At 36.1% G+C, this 19,077-nt stretch overlaps 1 protein-coding gene across 2 annotated transcripts; it reads right to left on the reverse strand.

Annotated features, from left to right (window-relative positions):
• Nucleotides 1-13,514: 13,514 nt before the first annotated feature.
• On the reverse strand, nt 13,515-18,864 carry LOC133860866 (probable lipid-A-disaccharide synthase, mitochondrial). 2 transcript variants are annotated; one of them, XM_062296500.1, is made up of 9 exons: nt 18,791-18,864; nt 17,507-17,754; nt 16,888-16,987; nt 16,632-16,737; nt 16,313-16,536; nt 16,018-16,096; nt 15,290-15,528; nt 14,283-14,509; nt 13,515-13,968 (listed from the first exon to the last, which is right to left on the reverse strand). In XM_062296500.1, the coding sequence occupies exons 2-9, from the start codon at nt 17,740-17,742 to the stop codon at nt 13,782-13,784; spliced, it is 1,398 nt and encodes a 465-aa protein (XP_062152484.1). In that variant the 5' UTR covers nt 17,743-17,754; nt 18,791-18,864; the 3' UTR covers nt 13,515-13,781. The 2 variants fall into 2 exon arrangements, with proteins under 2 accessions (XP_062152484.1, XP_062152483.1); XM_062296499.1 differs by having other exon boundaries at nt 18,763-18,860.
• Nucleotides 18,865-19,077: the final 213 nt, after the last annotated feature.

Raw genomic sequence — 19,077 nt, forward strand, 5'->3', positions numbered from 1 at the left:
AAGTCCAGAAGCAGACCCAGCCCCATTACCTATTATTTGGAAAGCTTTAGAGCCCAAGCCCAAGCCCAAGCCCAATCACACGAGCATTATGGAAACGGATTATTGTCCCAATGATTCTTGGCACGACGCAATGGAAACGGATTATTTAGGATTGGAGGGTGTCCAATTTTTTTTTATAATTTAAGATTATTTTTGTCCTTTCACATTTCTTTGAATTAAAATACTCTTATATTATAAGAAATTAGATACTTTCCAGTTCATTTGAATCGGAGAGAATCCTACTCACAAGACAATAGGCACGAGGGGTAGTGAGATATGGGACATTCGCTATAGGGGAAATCTCCGATAACAATAAGGAAATGACACGTAGCCGGCAGTTATAGAGAAATTCAACAATTTAAACTAGGGGTCTTTTTGAATATTAATTAATTGTTGAGAATTTCAAATCTTGAGAGTTATAAATTTTTGAGAGTTTAAACTCACATATTTAGAATCTTTGAGAATTTTCTTTTCAAATTTAATTAGGCTTTGAATGTAAATAATACTTTCAATAAAATTGTATCTATATATAATCTAATACATATATAGAGGGGCGCTGTGAAACTAGGCATTTAAGTGTAGGGGCTAATTAATTAAGGACAAAAAAAAAAAAAAAAAAAAAAAAAAAAAAAACCTCATAATTTAGAGGCAATTTTAAAATTTTTGGGGGGGGTGGGGGGCAACCCCGTTCTGCCCTTGCATATGCAATTGGGGTGTACGTTCATAGGAATTGAAATCCTCAAAAATTAATTTTATCAAATGAATTAACTAAATATTGTTAAGAAATTCTTGAATTCCTGCAGAACCAATATCATTAATTCATTATCACCCACATAATTATGCACAGATTCAAGAACTAATTACGTCTATATATAAAAGAGAGAGAGAGAGAGAGAGAGAGAGAGAGAGAGAGAGGAGGTTGGTTTTCAAAGAAGGGAAAAATTAAAATAAAATAAAATAATATTTTTTATTATAAATTAGGTTGAAGATACAAGAATACGTACATATAATAACATGCACGTACGTCGTACGTACGGTGCATGCATTCAAGTTATTTATACTGCAAACTCCATACATATACATAATCTTAATTAACAGAACACAGCAAAAAAAGCATGAAATTTTGGTGGGTTGGCCATTAATTGCTGTCTGCCTTATCAAACCCTTTCAGCAATCTTTCTTCATAATTGGTTTTTGTATTAAATCAAGTCTTGGGATCTGGTCGCGGCTTTGGTCGCTTGCCGCCACGGCAGTGTTCCTCTTTTTCGCAACCTCTTTGGTATTCATTAGCAGGTGGCGTTACACAATTTTGAGGATGCAAACGGCTGCATGGAATAACACGGTTCTTTAGCATGGCCCCGTTGCTGATTACGGTTGCATTTGTATCTTTAACAAAAAGCCCACAAAGCATGATCACGCAAAGGCAAAGAACCATTCCTTTCGACATTGCCATATCGATCGATCGTACTTGAAGAAAAGCAATACTATAGACAAAATGGCCAAGAAAGAAAATATATATATATATAAGATAGTACGTATGAGAATATTGCTGAGGGAGATGTTTCAATTTATAAGGCAAGGCCGGCATGAACACATGCATGCATGCTTCGATTATGTGGTGAGAGTTAAATGGATAAGTTTGTGGATGTGGGCTTCAGGTCTACGTACGTACCTGAATTTTAAGACACTCTACAATATTCAGGGGTTGAACGATTTTATTGGTACTTGTTTTACTATCTTTAGCCTCTTTATATATAATTAGTGCATGTTTTAAGGGAGGTGGTAGATGACCCTCAGGGTCAAGGACGTACAGATTCAAGAATTTTAGTTCCCTCTTGTATAAGGCTCATATATAGTCGATCATTCTTGTACAAGTAATTATAAGGGAAAAAAATATTAATTGTAAAGATTTAAGTAGGGGCCGAGGTTTAATCATGCATTTATCAAATAATTAACTTTCTAAGGTTTGAAATTGATCAAATCACTTTTTAATGTATACAAGCTCCGTTATTTAATCATTGATCCCTTCATAGACCCACAATTTAGGTTTTTAACATAAATTGTGACATATAGGTACGTGTAAGACCATGTCAGACCTAATAAAAAAGCTTTGTGTATAAAAATGTCACCTCGAGTGGCTTGACATATGGAGAGAGAAAAAGAAAAAAAAAAGGGAGAAGACAAGAAGAGAATAGGAAGGCAACAGGGTGGTACCATCCACAACAACTACCACCCTATGCCCTCTATCGATTGGGGGGGGGGGGGGGGGTGTGTTGTCCGACCCTCCAACGGAGAAAATTGCCCTGCTGCCCGCTAGTAGAGGACATGAGTTTGTGATCCCTACCCACACTCGTTCCACCCTCTCCTTCGTAGTAGAAATGGCTAGGTCCACTCACGCCCATTGGCGAAGGGGACCCACCACCATCACCTTGTCGGTGGGAATGAGGTGGGTGGTCCCAACCACTTCAATCCCCCCCCCCCCTCCCCCACTTTTAGTTTTTTTTTTTTAAAAAAAAAAAATATTTTTCCATGTGTCAAGTTTACATGAGACTTATGTACACATGAAACTATTTTATTGGGCCTGATATGGTTTTACACTTACGTGTCACAATTTCTGTTAAAAACCTTAACAACGGGCATACAAAGGAAGCGATTTGATAACAAAGAATACATTAAAGAGTGATTTGATCAATTTTAAACCTTAGAAAATGATTTGATAAAATGTTAAACTTCAGGGATTTCTTATGGAGGACCGAGATATCCAATGTCCATCGTAATTACGGCTCTTTGATTAGCACCTTAGCAACTACCTCATGTATTTCCAACATGGAATATGGGGCGTGAAGGCAGGCGAGGGAGGTGTGGTATATTCTGTTGAGAGGCATCATCAATACAAAAATGACATGTCGGACAATTATAAGGGCATTTGTTATAAAAGCAAGCAACGTTCTTCGATATGGACATACCCTCTTCTAAAGAATTCATTAGCATTTATCATTGTTTTTTCATAGCTCTTACCGATTTAGGAATCGGAGCTATCCCCTATCGGCACACCCAAAGAGCTTTTTTGCTAATCGCAAGGATTGCATTAAGGCGAATGAAAAATCCCATTGATCAATAGTCGTTGTCACTAAACTATTGAATGTAGGTGTTGCAAAGTGATCTTCTTATTGTTAATAATATTTAATTATTTTAAGGTTCGACAATATCATTAATTCATTATCACCCACATAATTATGCACAGATTCAAGAACTAATTACGACTATATATAAAAGAGAGAGAGAGAGAGAGAGAGAGGAGGTTGGTTTTCAAAGAAGGGAAAAATAAAATAAAATAAAATAATATTTTTTATTATAAATTAACTTGAAGATACAAGAAGACGTACATATAACATGCACGCGCGTACGTCGTACGTACGGTGCATGCATTCAAGTTATTTATACTGCAAACTCCATACGTTTGAAAACCCCTTGCCTTCCCCTCCCTTTGGGTTTTTTTTTGAATGATTAAAAATTAAAATTGATGTGATATAAAGTTGATATAATTTATATGGAAAAGTGAAAAAAATTTGTATTGTAATGAGTTTTTTATTTAAAAAGTAATAAGAAAGTGTTGATGTGATATAAAAAGTGAAAAAAATTAAGAATGTTTTAAAGTTGATGTTTTTTGGGAGAAGTGAAGGGAAGGGAAGGGAAGGGGAGGGGAAAGTGGTTTCAAACGGGCCATAAGCTTAATTAATAGAACACAGCCTAAAAAGCATAAAATTTTGGTGGGTTGGCCATTAATTGCTGTCTGCCTTATCAAACCATATCAGCAATCTTTCTTCATAATTGGTTTCTGTATTAAATCAAGTCTTGGGATCTGGTCGCGGCTTTGGTCGCGGCTTTGGTCGCTTGCCGCCACGGCAGTGTTCCTCTTTTTCGCAACCTCTTTGGTATTCATTAGCAGGTGGCGTTACACAATTTTGAGGATGCAAACGGCTGCATGGAGCAGCACGGTTCTTTACCATGGCCCCGTTGCTGATTACGGTTGCATTTGTATCTTTAACAAAAAGCCCACAAAGCATGATCACGCAAAGGCAAAGAACCATTCCTTTCGACATTGCCATATCGATCGATCGTACTTGAAGAAAAGCAATACTATAGACAAAATGGCCAAGAAAGAATAAGACAGTACGTATGAGAATATTGCTGAGGGAGATGTTTCAATTTATAAGGCAAGGCCAGCATGAACACATGCATGCATGCTTCGATTATGTGGTGAGAGTTAAATGGATCAGTTTGTGGATGTGGGCTTCAGGTCTACGTACCCAAATTTTAAGACACCCTACAATATTCAGGGGTTGAACGATTTTATTGGTAATTGTTTTACTATCTTTAGCCTCTTTAATTTAGTGCATGTTTTAAGGGAGGTGGTAGATGACCCGGCCTCAGGGTCAAGGACGTACAGATTCAAGAATTTTAGTTCCCTTTTGTATAAGGCTCATATATAGTCGATCATTCTTGTACAAGTAATTATAAGGGAAAAAATTATTAATTGTAAAGATTTAAGTAGGAGCCGAGGTTTAATCATTTATCAAATAATTAACTTTCTAAGGTTTGAAATTGATCAAATCACTTTTTAATGTATACAAGCTCCGTTATTTAATCATTGATCCCTTCATAGACCCACAATTTAGGCTTTTAACATAATTTGTGACATATAGGTACGTGTAAGACCATGTCAGACCTAATAAAAAAGCTTTGTGTATAAAAATGTCACCTCGCGTGGCTTGACATATGGAGAGAAAAAAAGAAAAAAAAAAAAGGGAGAAGACAAGAAGAGACTAGGAAGGCAACAGGGTGGTACCCATCCACAACCCCTACCACCCTATGCCCTCTATCGATTGGTGGGGGGGGGGGTTGTCCGGCCCTCCAACAGAGAAAATTGCCCCGCTGCCTGCTAGTAGAGGACATGAGTTTGTGATCCCTACCCACACTCGTTCCACCCTCTCCTTCTGTAGAAGAAATGGCTATGTCCACGCACGCCCATTGGCGAAGGGGACCCCACCACCATCACCGTGTCGGTGGGAATGAGGTGGGTGGTCCCAACCACTTCAATCCCCCCCCCCCCCCCCCCCCCTACCCCACTTTTAGTTTTTTTTTTTTTTAAAAAAAATATTTTGCCATGTGTCAAGTTTACATGAGACTTATGTACACATGAAACTATTTTATTGGGCCTGATATGGTTTTACACTTACGTGTCACAATTTCTGTTAAAAACCTTAACAACGGGTATACAAAGGAAGCGATTTGATAACAAAGAATACATTAAAGATTTGATCAATTTTAAACCTTAGAAAATGATTTGATAAAATGTTAAACTTCAGGGATTTCTTATGGAGGACCGAGATATCCAATGCCCATCGTAATTACGGCTCTTTGATTAGCACCTTAGCAACTACCTCATGTATTTCCAACATGGAATATGGGGCGTGAAGGCAGGCGAGGGAGGTGTGGTATATTCTATTGAGAGGCATCATCAATACAAAGATGACATGTCGGACAATTATAAGGGCATTTGTTATAAAAGCAAGCAACATTCTTCGATATGGACATACCTTCCTCTTCTAAAGAATTCATTAGCATTTATCATTGTTTTTTCATAGCTCTTACCGATTTAAGAATCGGAGCTATCCCCTATCGGCACACCCAAAGAGCTTTTTTGCTAATCGCAAGGATTGCATTAAGGCGAATGAAAAATCCCATTGATCAATAGTCGTTGTCACTAAACTATTGAATGTAGGTGTTGCAAAGTGATCTTCTTATTGTTAATAATATTTAATTATTTTAAAGATTACAAAACCAAAGGGAGGCTTTTCAACTTCTTGAGCCACCACAAGGATTAGTTTTTCTTTATATATATATATATATATATATATATGGTTGTGTGTATGAGTATGTATTGCCAAATTAGCCTTAACCCATTATTGAGGCTCTTTTTGGATTTGGGCCCGGATTTTTTAATAGAAGAGAGAGTCAAGCCCAATAATCCTGCCAAGTGAAGGTGGTAAAGGGCTTAGTGACATCACCTATTATTTTTGGGCAACAGCCTGTGTGATGGATAGGTGAAGAAAGGATGAGTTACTCAAAAATAGTAATACTTGTGGGTTAAGTTCTCTCCCTAAAATGTACATCGTCGTCAGCAGAGATCTAAACCCAATCTAGGCATTAATTGTTGATAATACTCGTGAGGAGGGATTACTCATATTTTATCATGGGGATTAGATGGATACTCTGCCACGTCCATCTCAGTTGTTGTCCCTTTGTGAAATCCATCACTAGGCCAAGCTACACATCTCGTGTTCCCTATGGGCTTTTTAGCAGTAACTTTGATCACATTTTTGCCTACCAAACTACAATGTCCCTTCTTTCCCATTAGAAAACCCATAGGCTTGGACGCTTGGTTCATGATTGTTGCGTCATCGGTAGTAGTGGATTCCGACCATCATTTATTGTGTTGGAGGGTGATCATGTCTTTGCATTAAATGATCTAATAAGGCTCTTGTAGCGTTTAGCTTCCACGCCTCAATTCACATTTAATGAGTCATTTCCTGTCTTTTCATATGTCAGGTCCTTATGCATTGGACTGGAATTTATGCTGGGCTAAAGTGGGCCTCCCTAATTGTCATCAAGAGCTAGCTAAATTAGCCTCTATTGTTGGGATTCTTCATATTCAACGGGAAGGAGTACTTCTAATTCCTTCGTATTGGGCTTAAGTATGGTGCCTTACCCCCTCACTTATAGACATAATTGTTGCCTTCGCATGGTAGTTCGTGATTACATAACTAATTTCAAACGCACTGGTTGGGTCATGAACTTATTGATGTCTTGAGAGACTGTGTCTTCTTTGTCTTACAGTGGGGAATTGTCTGCTTAATAGCTTACTGCAAGACTCATGGCCCTATTATGACTGTTTGTTTTGTTCCGTTGGTCAAGGGTACATGGTCATGTGTTAACCAATTGCCCAATAAAATTTAATATTGGGCATATGACCATGTATTGGCTCATTTCCCTTTGTAATCCCTTTTGGGCTGGGTACATGACCGATTACTAGCCAATTGCCTGATGTAAAATGATATGCGGTCTATTATCATATATTGTCCAATTATCCTATGTAATTTAATATGGGGCACATGACCATTTACTGGCCAATTGCCCAACATAATCTAATCTGTGGTACATGACCGAGTGTTGGTCAATTGTCCAATGTAATTTAATCTGGAGTATAGGACCGCGTGCTGGCCAATTGTCCAATATAATTTTTCATAGGGTATATCACCATATACTGATTAGTTTTCCAATGTAGTGTATTCTGAGGTACATGGTCATATACTGATCAATTGCCCAATGCAATTTGACCAAGGATACACGACCTTATACTAGTCGATTTCCCAATATATAGATTATTGATAATAATGTTTTGTGAGCTTGATTTGCAGATTTCTTAATCATGACAAATTACCTGCATCACAGGCTTTCAATAATTTCACTTTGATTGGATTGTTGTTATTTAGCACCTCTTTGAAGGTGTAACATCAATCTCTCATGTTTTCATTAACTATGGTTTAGCAGGGTTACAATTGTTCAGCAACCTTATGTGCTTAATGTGAATAGAACTATTTAACTGAAAGCTAAAGATATCTAAAAATTTGTTTTTTCCATACTCTATGTAATATTTTATTCATGATAAAAAGTGTGAAAGATAGTGGAAAATGTGAAGTTTCCTAGGACCCATACTTTGGGTTTTAATATGAAAAAATGAAAGGAAAAAAGAAGTGAAAAACTATCAAAAACTTTGGAAAAACTCCAATTAGCCCCCTCAACACCTATTTTCAATGTCCCCCAATCTTTCAATTGGTTTAATGTGCCCTACCAATCTACCAAAGGGGGTTGTAATGATCTCGTTTTGCCCTCCAAAAAGACAAAAATTGATGTTGCTCTAAATGATGCTCATGCAAACTGAATAACCAAACTTTGAAGAAGGCATACAATGCCATTTTACCACCATGTTTAATGCCTACTAATGTAAAATAAATAAATGACGATAGTTGTAGGGAAAGTATAGGTTGATTCTCATTAAATAATATATGTTTGGTTAATAATCAGATATCCTATCTTTCATGTATTAGTATTATTATTGTTGTTGTCATCATCATCATTATCATTGGATGAAATTGGTTGCGATTTTCTGCCCGAATATATTTGTTGATTGAATTGCAGCCAATCCGAGCAATTAATGAGAGAGGGCCCCAATGGGTTTAACCTATTCAGACAACTCAAGATGCATGGCTCACCTACTTAGACAATTGTTAGGCAAGCTCATACTCATGTGATTGGACCTGCCATTGTGCAGATCATTTGGATTTCGTGATTAAGCTCACTCTTTTTTATGAACTCAGTTTTTTTTTTTTTTTTTTTTGGATAAGTTAACAATTTATTTATGTTTATACATCTTCAAGTATGAAATATTGGGTGTAAATTGTGAAGTCAGGATTTGTATCTTGAAACCATATTATGCTACTACTTGTTCCAAAAGTTTAAGCTCATAAAAAACAATAAATATAATCATTTAAATTAATATTCTAATACCTTATATTTCTCATCCAAATGTTTGTCTTACTCTTTGTACACTCTGAACTTTTTACCTAAATTTCATCTAGATATTATGCAAAGTGAACCAGCACATATAAGCATCTAAGTGTGGTTTAAGGTATTGACTAATATATCACATCCTAATTAATTAGCTATTTAAAATTATGGTTTATAAAAGCGTCCTTAGATATGTATAGTTGACACATTGTGATTCATTCGACCAAATGCTACGTAAAAAATAACAAAGTTAACAAGTTAAGTCGCAAACACCATCACAGTTCACATATTGACATACATCCACTACTTTACCGACACCATAATGGAAGAAGCAAGAACTTCTTAAATCGTGTTAGAATATAAATTAAATGATTAAATTTATTATTTTTTATCAACTTAAGTTGTTAGGATAACTGATAATTTAATATGTAATAAGAGTAGAAGTTGTGAGTTCGAAAACTAACTCGCTCATTTTTATTAAATATTTTGCGTATTGTTCGGTCTTACACGTGAGGGGATTGTTAGAATATTAATTAAATGATTAACTTAATCTTTTAAGATAAGTAGTGATTTAACATGGTATCGGAACAAATGTTCGATTTTAAAATCAGTAGTTCTCAAAATCACACATTATACAAAACATACCTAAATATCACCATTGTAGCAAACTATATCTGATAATAAAACCCAATTCACAATCAAAGACAGGTTTAAAGAATTCAAAATGAATGAAAAAAAAAAAAAAACTATTGGAAGAAATTTGGTAGAGTAATTATCAGACTCAGTGTCCCAATACAACCTCACGATTGTTGAGTAACTCAATGTCTGGATCATAAAGGGGTTCATCGAGCCAGCTTCTTGGTAAGAGATTGTCATCCTATTCACAATCTTGTAAGAATCATCAACATCATCATCCACCTCCTCCTTCTCTTCTTCCCGGCACTAGTTGCCCTTATTGGAGTGGATAACTTCACATTTGCTATCACCGATCATGTCTGATTGCATGGATAGGGGGATACTCAGAGTCATTAGCCTCAGAAACTTTGATCAAGAACAAGCAAACTAAGAGTGTCCCAAAGCCAAAGAGAACCACTCCTCTAGATATAGCCATTAGTGGGTGATTGTGCTAGCACCAAACTTCCCAATCAACGTGTTGAATTGGAAGGGAGCTTGATAGTGTTAGGGGATTGAAGGAGTTGGGGGTTTAAAGATAATGTCGTTTACTATTTTGAGGATTTGTGTTTGTGGCCTTAAAGAAGTTTTGCTTGAGTTGAGCTTGTCTTAAGGCACAATAGTTGGAAGGGTAATTGGCCACGATGTCAAACATGATTTCTAGAACATGTTAAACTGACAAGTGGGACATGTTTATGTTAGCCCGACCCATAAACATGTAGTGCCAAGAACAAGTAAATATTCCACATATTGTCTGGTCTCATACGTGAGGGAGAGTATTAGAATATCAATTAAATAATTAATTTAATATTTTATGACCAATGATGATTTAATATGGTATCGAAACAAATATTTGATTTAAAATCAATATTTCTAAAATCACACATTATACATAACGTACCAAAATATCACAATTGTAGCAAACTATGTCTGATAATAAAAATCGATTCACAATCAAAGACAGGTTTAAAGAACTCAAAATGAGACAAAATAATAATAATAATAATAATAAAAAATAAAAAATAAAAAATAAAAACCCATTGGAAGAAATTTGGTAGAGTAATTATTAGGCTCAGTGTCCCAATACAACCACACGACTGTTGAGTAACTCAGTGTCTGGATCATATAATGGGTTCATCGAGCCAGCTTCTTGGTAAGAGACTGCCATCTTGTTCACAACCTTGTAAGAATCATCAACATCATCATCAATCTCCTCCTTTGGATCCTTCTCTTCTTCCCGGCACCGGTCTCCCTTATCGGAGTTGATACCTTCACATTTGTTGTCATCATGTTTGGCTGCATGGATAGGGAGATGCTTAGAGTCATCAGCCTCAGAAAATTTGATCAAGAACAAGCAAACTAAGAGTGTTCCAAAGCCAAAGAGAACCACTCCTCTGGATATAGCCATTGGTGGGTGATTGTGCTAGCACCAGACTTCCCTATCAATTTGTTGAATTGGAATGGGAACTTGATAGTGTAAAGGGATTGAAGCAGTTAGGGTTTAAAGATAGTTTTGTTTACTATTTTGAGGATATGTGTTTGTGGCCTTAAAGAAGTTTTGCTTGAGTTGAGCTTGTCTAAAGGCATAATAGTTGGAAGGGTAATTGTCCACTACGTGAAACATATATGGTTTCTAGAACATGTTAAACTGACAAGTGGGGCATGTTTCTGTTAGCTCGATCCATAAACATGTAGTGCCAAGCTAAGATACCATTATGGGTTGTAATTCGTATTTGCATATCGAGTTTGGATCGTATTAAAATATGAATATAAAATTATTTAAGTCAATTCTAACCCGACTCATTTAATTAAACAAGTCAGACCCGTCAATTCTAACTTGCTGATTTTGTATTGGATTGGCGATTCATATAAAAAATTGTCAGTTTTAAATGTCGCGTGTCAGTTTGAATCTTGTTGAGGTATGAGTTGACTATATAGGTCAACCCAAAGCCGACTCATTTAATTAAATGAGTTATACCCTTCAAACCTTAACCCACTAATTTCATGTTAAGCTTATGTCAAAATTTGACAAACCTAATCAATAGGATTCGAATAGAGAAATAATAAATATAAGAAATAAAACAAAAAGGCAAAAAAATTCTATATTTATGACATCAAATGGGAAAATAAATAATCATGTACAAATAAATTAAGGTAAATGTCGAATAAATCCCTGAATCGGAACGTCATTTGAATTCAATCATTCGCTTTTTGAAAATTAATATTTGGTGTTTAAATTTTTCATGAATTTGAAATAGGTACTTCAGTGATTTTTCCGTCCATTTTTCTAACTTTCGTTAGGGTGAGTCAACGTTTGTCCACATAGGCATCAACAACTCAGATTAAAAACGATGCCGTTTTAAATGTTGCCTTTAAAAAATATTATTTTATTATTATATTATAAAATTATAAAATTCAATTTTTATTTTTTAAAAAAGAAGGGGTTTGGGGTGGCCGCCACCTCCCTTGGGATTTTTCAGATTTTTGCAAATTGAGCTTCAAATTTTTGCAATTCCGGTGGGATTTTCTCGGAAAAGAGGTTCCCAGAGCTCCGCAAGCTTGTTCAAACCACCATGGAGGCTGTTGCAGAACCTCAACAGATGCTTGATATCATAAAGCGTAAGGAAATAAATCTTGACAAGATCGAAGAAACCGGCCTGCGAATTCGGGAAATAAATCTAGATCAGATCGAAGAAACCGGCTTGCGAATCGAGAAGATTCTGGCAGGTAAGGATCTTGAGCAAGTACTCGAAATCGAATCTGGCTTAGGTGCTGTAGTTTAAAACTACAGCACTGTGCTGTAAAAAAATGAATGGCCTAGATTTAATCTAGGCTTTAAAGCAATTAACGTTTGCTTAACGTTAAGTCGTTGTCCGAAACATGCATTGGTAGCCAAAAACTTTTTGCTTTATAAGTCTGCTTAAGCTTCACAAACTAGACCGAATTCAGAAACTTTGACCTTTAAACTTTTCTGGGGCTGATCCAATTCAACAAAATGGACCAAATTCCACAACTTTCAGCTATGAAGTATTAAGACCCAATTCAATAACTTTGAGCTAGAAAATCATATGGGTCTAACAAATCCCCCCCTATACTTTATTCCCAACCTTCTCTCTCTCTGCTCTTTCCAAAAATTTTCCCAGAAGAATTCCAAAACCCCACTAGTTTCACATTCTCTATAACTTGAGCAAGACCCATCTCTCTCAATACCAAAAGAAACAAAGAAGCAAGAAAATGAAGGAGTATTGGACCTCTTTGGCCTCCCTTCTGGGAGTTTTGGCCTTCTGCCAAACTCTCCTCCAAGTAGTCTTCCTCAACGTGGCATGTTCTGCAACATTCGGGAATGGGGGGCTGGGGGGTGAATGATTTTTCCAACAAACTTGTTTTTCTTGCTCAGACGGCTTCAACTACTTAAAAAAGAGACATTAAGCAAACGTTTGCTTCAAAGCCTAAATTAAATCTAGGCCATTCATTTTTTTACAGCATGATGCTGTTGTTTTAAACTACAACACCTAAGCCGAATACCCCGAAATCATACCCACTGTGGAAGGTAACCCAATGGACATTATCATTCAACACAATCCCCGACGACATCAGCAGCTCGCTGAACCGGCGAAATCGACATTTTACTCTCGCGTGTACAACAATATTTGGAGCAAATAACAAAGACCCAACAAAACCAAAAACCCTAAATCTGCAAATATAATAAGAAAACAATATTTGGATGTGGATTTGTTCTCTGCGCAAGAGCCCACGCCGTTGAGATTCTGTTCACCAGTTTATAATAAGAAACAACAGGAACTCTACCTTAGCCTGGATTCTGTAGACGAGCACTCCACGCATTCAATACCAGAAATGAAAGATTAAGACTAAACAAGAAATGAGAATAGAAACCATGAAATCTTACCTCCGATACTCAAAATAAAAAATAAAATTTGATTTTTTTTTTTTTTTAAAAAAATATAATATAATAATAAAATAATATTTTTTAAAGGCAACATTTAAAACGGCATCGTTTTTAATCTGAGTCATCGATGCCTACGTGGACAAACGTTACGATTACTTACCCTAATGGAAGTTAGAAAAATAGACGAAAAATCACGGAAGGACCTATTTTAAATTCACAAAAAAGTTAAGCACCGAATACTGATATTCAAAAATAGCGAGGGATCGAATTCAAATGGCGATTCGTCTCAGGAATTTATTAGATATTTACCTAATAAATCAATATTGCCTTACAAACTCACGGATTCTAAATTTGCAGAACTGATATTAAGACAGACAGACACACAACATTGAGGTCTCTTTGTCCACAACAAACAAGATGCTAATGAAACTCTCCCCCTTCGATCTTCAAAGCCAACAAGATTTTATCAAAAAAAATATATATATTTTAAACCTATGGGCAACATTCTTCACTAAATAGATGATAACAGCCATCAGGGCTTCACATAGTATAATATGGTGGATGCTGCTACCATACTTGGTGTGAAATCAGGAAACCTCAATCTTGAATCCTGCTGTGACGGGTTGTTTGCAATTCTCTCTTGAGGACATAGAAGTCTGATGACCTTTTCAGCAGCAACGATCTGTTCTTCTCGAAGGCCTTCATTGTTCATCAATTCCCTGCATTGAATCATGAAGTTGGAGTTATACATACCAAGGTGTGAATTATAAGATTTGGAATTATGCAAATATCAAACTAGAGAATAAGTCTCATCTACTGAGAATAGACAATAACATGGTCGAGTTCCCTGTAATTCAGATTCAAAAAAGAAAAACTGGCACAACCCTCGCAGACGAAATGTATACAAGAGAGAAAACCACATTATAAGGTATCTAAAATCTAAAAGTTTACAAGGTCTAAAAGATTCGAAAAGCTTTGCACTTCTATATGTCCAATAATTCCAATCATACAACAGCAATAAAAGAAATCGTACATGAGCATTGAGGCCAGCTTTGTAGGTGTGCATGCTTGAAAGAGAGCTTCAGGAATGATAGCTGAATCCAAGAGAATATTGGGGAGTGAGATGTATGATATCTTTGCTTTGTAACGAACAAACCATTGAGTTAGGAAATGGGCTCGATAAGCAACAACACATGGCAATCGTGCAAGCTGCAACTCCAAAGCAACTGTACCAGAAGTACATAATGCAACCCTACTGGCCTGCAAGGAGTTCAATTTAAATCAATAAGATTAATAGGTTTTGGCCGATAAGTTCCCCCAAGAGTTGAAATCTTATCTCAATCAAGTCTATCTAATCCAGGTTATATAAGAAGATATTTTGAGCTCGTTTGGCAATGCTTTTTAGAATAGCCTTTTGCCTTTTAGCAAAAATAGACAAAAGTATTAAAAAACAACTCAAAACACAAAACACTTAAAACTATTTTCACCTTGTCACATCACAAGCAAAAAGAACCCTCTAAAAAGTTTTGTCAAACGAATTCTTGGTTTTTCGCTGTAACTCTAGTATCCAGACCCACACCCAGCTAGATGTCAAATTTAATACTACCAGCCTGCTAGGTCTAAGACATAAAGAACCTATATCTGACACACGAAACACCAGCTCTCAAGGAAAAATGATTAATATTTCACATTCTATTCATAGATTAAGAAACAAAAATGGCATAAACAACGTGCATCAATAGGATTTAATAGATCAAACTTTCTAGGAGATACTTCGGCTAGATCTTGACGAACCTTTTTCAGTTTTATTCTAATAAAATAAATGATTGATTTGTCTTTTATTAGTCTTTTTTTTTTTTGCAATCACAAGATAGTAACAAATCAGGATCCAACAATCTGATATTCTGCCTCAGCTATACAATTTTTACAACAAGATAGTAACAAATCAGGATCCAACAATCTCTTATTCTGCCTCAGCTATACAATTTTTACACTGAATATTATAAACGATTATTAGACAGAGAGGAGAAGAGGACTTACACTGAATGCATCATATTTCAGGTGTGGTAATCCCCCTGGAAGTAATACAGCAGGCACAGGCCACTTATGAACGATTCCAGTGATGTATTTCTCTACATGCTGATTTGGAGCAACATGGATGACTGACATCAACTCAGGAACCGAGACTTTCAACAATTCCATAGTGTTTGCAAAGATGGAAAGCATTTGCCTGACCTCCTGTAATCTGCTTCCAGGAAGCAAGCTAATGACTGTGGCTCCTGTTAAGAATAGATTTAAATGAAGCCTTAATACAATGTGGTGGTATGGATTTCAATGTCAAAAAATAATACACACAAGTGAGTGCACAAAAAAAAAAAAAAACAAATATGACATCAGCCACAATAGTTCAAGAATAAAGAACTTCCCGCCCAAGATTTATGATTTTAAAACATGATGTCTATATGGAGCTGATACGAGTCTTACAATTTGCATTTTAGTAAAAAGATCTGTCACAGATACACATGATGCAAAAGAAAGCGAAGGTGCATCCTCAAGAAGGTATGGGAAAAGGAATCGTAGTGTGCTAAACACAAATAAGAGTCCCAATCTATTTATCTCCATCAACCTCCCTTCTAAGACATACCAGAGACTAGTGTACTCTTTAGTAATAAAGTAGTAAATTACTCTGAGATAGAGAACAGAATACAACCTATTCAATAGAAATCTAGAATCACTCAGCTAATATAACTTCACCATATTAACTTTACCTGTAGGTATTGCATTTTTACTACGGAAATCTTCAAAATCTCGTTCTACCTTCCATTCGTGTGGCGAGGTATCCTTTACCTAAAGACAAAGTCACTCTGATGGCATAAGTACTGAACCAAATACATATGAAGTCGGTTTGAATAGCATTAGCACTAGGAATGATATTAAACTTTTTTGGTACCCTTTTCAACAAAGAAATTAAAAAGCAACAAATAGAACTGACTACTCCAATAAGTGAACTCATTAAAGAGCTCACCAGTACATTCACCCCAGAATCAGAATATGAATTCATACCGAATTCAATTCCAAAAGATCTTCCAGAATGGGGTGGCCCACGAAGGTCGCAGCCACACCATTTGATTTGCAAACTTCTTCCTCGTTTGGAAGTATGCAGAATACTTTATCCACAAATTCAGCTAGGCCTTTGAGTCTTGCTTCACCCCCTTTCCATGCCCAGAATGACGGTGCTACATAATGGAAGTGTACTGGACCATCCAATCCTTGGCGACTGTAATTAGCTGCAAAAAGGAGCCCCCAATTTTCCTACACCATACTTGTGATATAAGCAGCATGCAAATAATGATCATAACTTCAAGAAGCTGGTGCATATTACCACGTAACTGCTTTAGGAGACGAAATGAGAAACCCTTTGAGTCCACTGTTACAACAACATGGGGTTGAAACAGAATAGCAGCCTCTATTGTTTCCTTCAGCTTCAACTGACATTTTCAAGTATCAGTATTAAAATCTAGGCTAGGTAATATGCATTGATGCACAAAGGCTTTCCCTCACACTACAAGATACATATTTAAGTAAAAGGACCACATATACACAGGTTTATGTAAGCTACTTTGTGGCTCAGTACTCACCCTGATTTTATTCAGATGCGGCAACAACTCCCATATCCCCATTACTGCAAGATCCTCCATAGGAAATAGAGATTTTAACCCTTGCTTGGACATCATAGGCCTGAACAGATACAGCAGCATAATATCGTGAAGGGAATTCATAAAGTAAGGAACGAGATGAAGATTCACAACGAGTTCCTACCTATAAGTTTATATTTAATTTCACAACTATACTGCTGACAAGCTGAAGAAGATAATTTGTCAAAATTCATTCGAAGTTTATATGTTAAATCAGTATTTTCTTATAGGGGTAATTACTTTTTCCCCCCATCAACTATAAGTCATTGTCAACATGCTCCCATGAACTGATACGGGATTTCCTGACGGAATGAGGCAAAGTATGTAAAGTTGGTAGTTGGATACACTCTTTTAGTAGAGGTGTCAGTTCATGGGGGCATGTTGACAATGGCTAGTAGTTGATGGGGGAAAAAGGTAAATACCCCTTTCTTATATTATGCATATATATGTCATCCACATAATTTTTTTTTCCCTTTTTTTCATGGGAAAGCTTTTACAAATAACATAAATGCCAATTAAAATCTATAAATCTGATGAAAGAGCTGGGAAAGTAATAAATTACCCTCCAACACCAGAAAAACGGATAGGAACTGGACAGAGCTTCTTTAAAGATGCCATGAGACGAGAACCAATAGTATCCCCAGAAACCTCTCCAGCAACTATGAAGACCCTCAGTTCCCCATCTTTCGCAGCCATATCTATCACAGCTCTGCCTGAAACTGATATATATCTTCTCAGCAGCCTCGGGAGGCCCACATCATTCCCACTGTTCAACCTCCATATTGTTCTGAACAACATTTCCAAAATCTCCTGAGCATTGTGCCCACAAAAGAAGAGTTTAAGTTAACAAACTTCACACCACGCAGAAAAGTGAAAATGTATTTATATCACCCAAAAAAAAAAAAAACTAAAAAAATGTAAGCTACATTTTATTCTAGTAGATGCTATTTTTTTTATAAGTAATTCAATCTCGTAAAAAAGAGCAGAGGGGCACAACTCAAGTACATGGGAAGTACACAAGAGAAGCACCCAATCAAGAAACAGAAGAAAAAAACAAATCAAGAAATTCTAAGCAATTAGGAAGAGAGAGAGAGAGAGAGAGAGAGAGAGAGAGAGAGAACATTTGTAGGCAGTCATCCGAATACAAAAAGTTTTGTACACAATAGCTTTTAACTCTATCATTGTCCTCTCACAATCTTCGAAGTTTCAAACGTTGTGGTCTCTCCAAATGCACCGCATTTTATTCTAATGAATGTTAAAGGGTAATCAACCCACAAATTTTTTTTTTTTTAAAAAAAAAAGTTTGAGTAATCAAATCTAAAACGTATGCTGTTTCCCAGCCTGTCATACTATGTGTGAATTACATGTATAGACCATTAAGCATTATTGTTAACAACCAGCAAATACCTAAGCCGTCTCATACCATTACAAACTTTTGCTCTTAGTGTAGTATACTTAAAAATTAGTTCAAATAATTGAAGTAACAAACAAGTACCATGAGAAATTTATCAGTGATAGCTTTAAAGATTATACTTCTTCCTTCTTCTCTTCCTCTCATAGCTATAAATTTTAAGGAATATGGGTGCAAGACTTAAACAAAGAACTCCAAAAGATGAAATTTTTAGAACCCAAGAGAACAACAACAAAAAACCCAGAAGGAAAAAAATTGTTTTTTTTTTTTTTAAAAAAAAAAATTTATCAAGAAAATAACTTCAGCAGCTAAAATACTAGCATTCATGTATAAAACATACAAATTTCCGTATACAAAGCGAAATGAAGATGAAATCATTCCATTTTGGGCCAAAAAAAGATATTTACCTTTACTAAAGAGAAGGCAAGAACTTACAGTTGAAGACAGAGCTCTCTCAGTTGTGGAGAGCGAAGGGGTTTCGTAAATTTGGTACAGTTTTGGCACCAAGAAGAAAGTTCACCAGGGCTACATAAGGCTGAGTTTTTAGGCTGAACGGTGTCGTTTAGCGTACTACAAATCATTTTGCTTTTTTTTTTTTTTCTTTTTTTTTTTTCAGAGATATGGGCCAACCTAAGGTTGACCCTAAACCAAGTGGGCCGAGATTGGTTTAACTGCGGGGCCATCCATGATAATGGACAAATTGGGCCTCTATTATAATTGGG

Source organism: Alnus glutinosa, chromosome 2, assembly GCF_958979055.1.
Source record: "Alnus glutinosa chromosome 2, dhAlnGlut1.1, whole genome shotgun sequence".
In the NCBI taxonomy this organism is placed as follows: domain Eukaryota; kingdom Viridiplantae; phylum Streptophyta; class Magnoliopsida; order Fagales; family Betulaceae; genus Alnus; species Alnus glutinosa.

Bases quoted from the DNA above. Each gene is read 5' to 3' on its own strand.
- LOC133860866 (XM_062296500.1), bottom strand. From the start codon at position 17,742: ATGTTGTTCAGAACAATATGGAGGTTGAACAGTGGGAATGATGTGGGC. The intron at 16,738-16,887 runs GTGAGTACTGAG...TGAAAATGTCAG, and splicing joins CGCATCTGAATAAAATCAGG to TTGAAGCTGAAGGAAACAAT. The intron at 15,529-16,017 runs GTAAAGTTAATA...TATTCTTAACAG, and splicing joins TAAAAATGCAATACCTACAG to GAGCCACAGTCATTAGCTTG.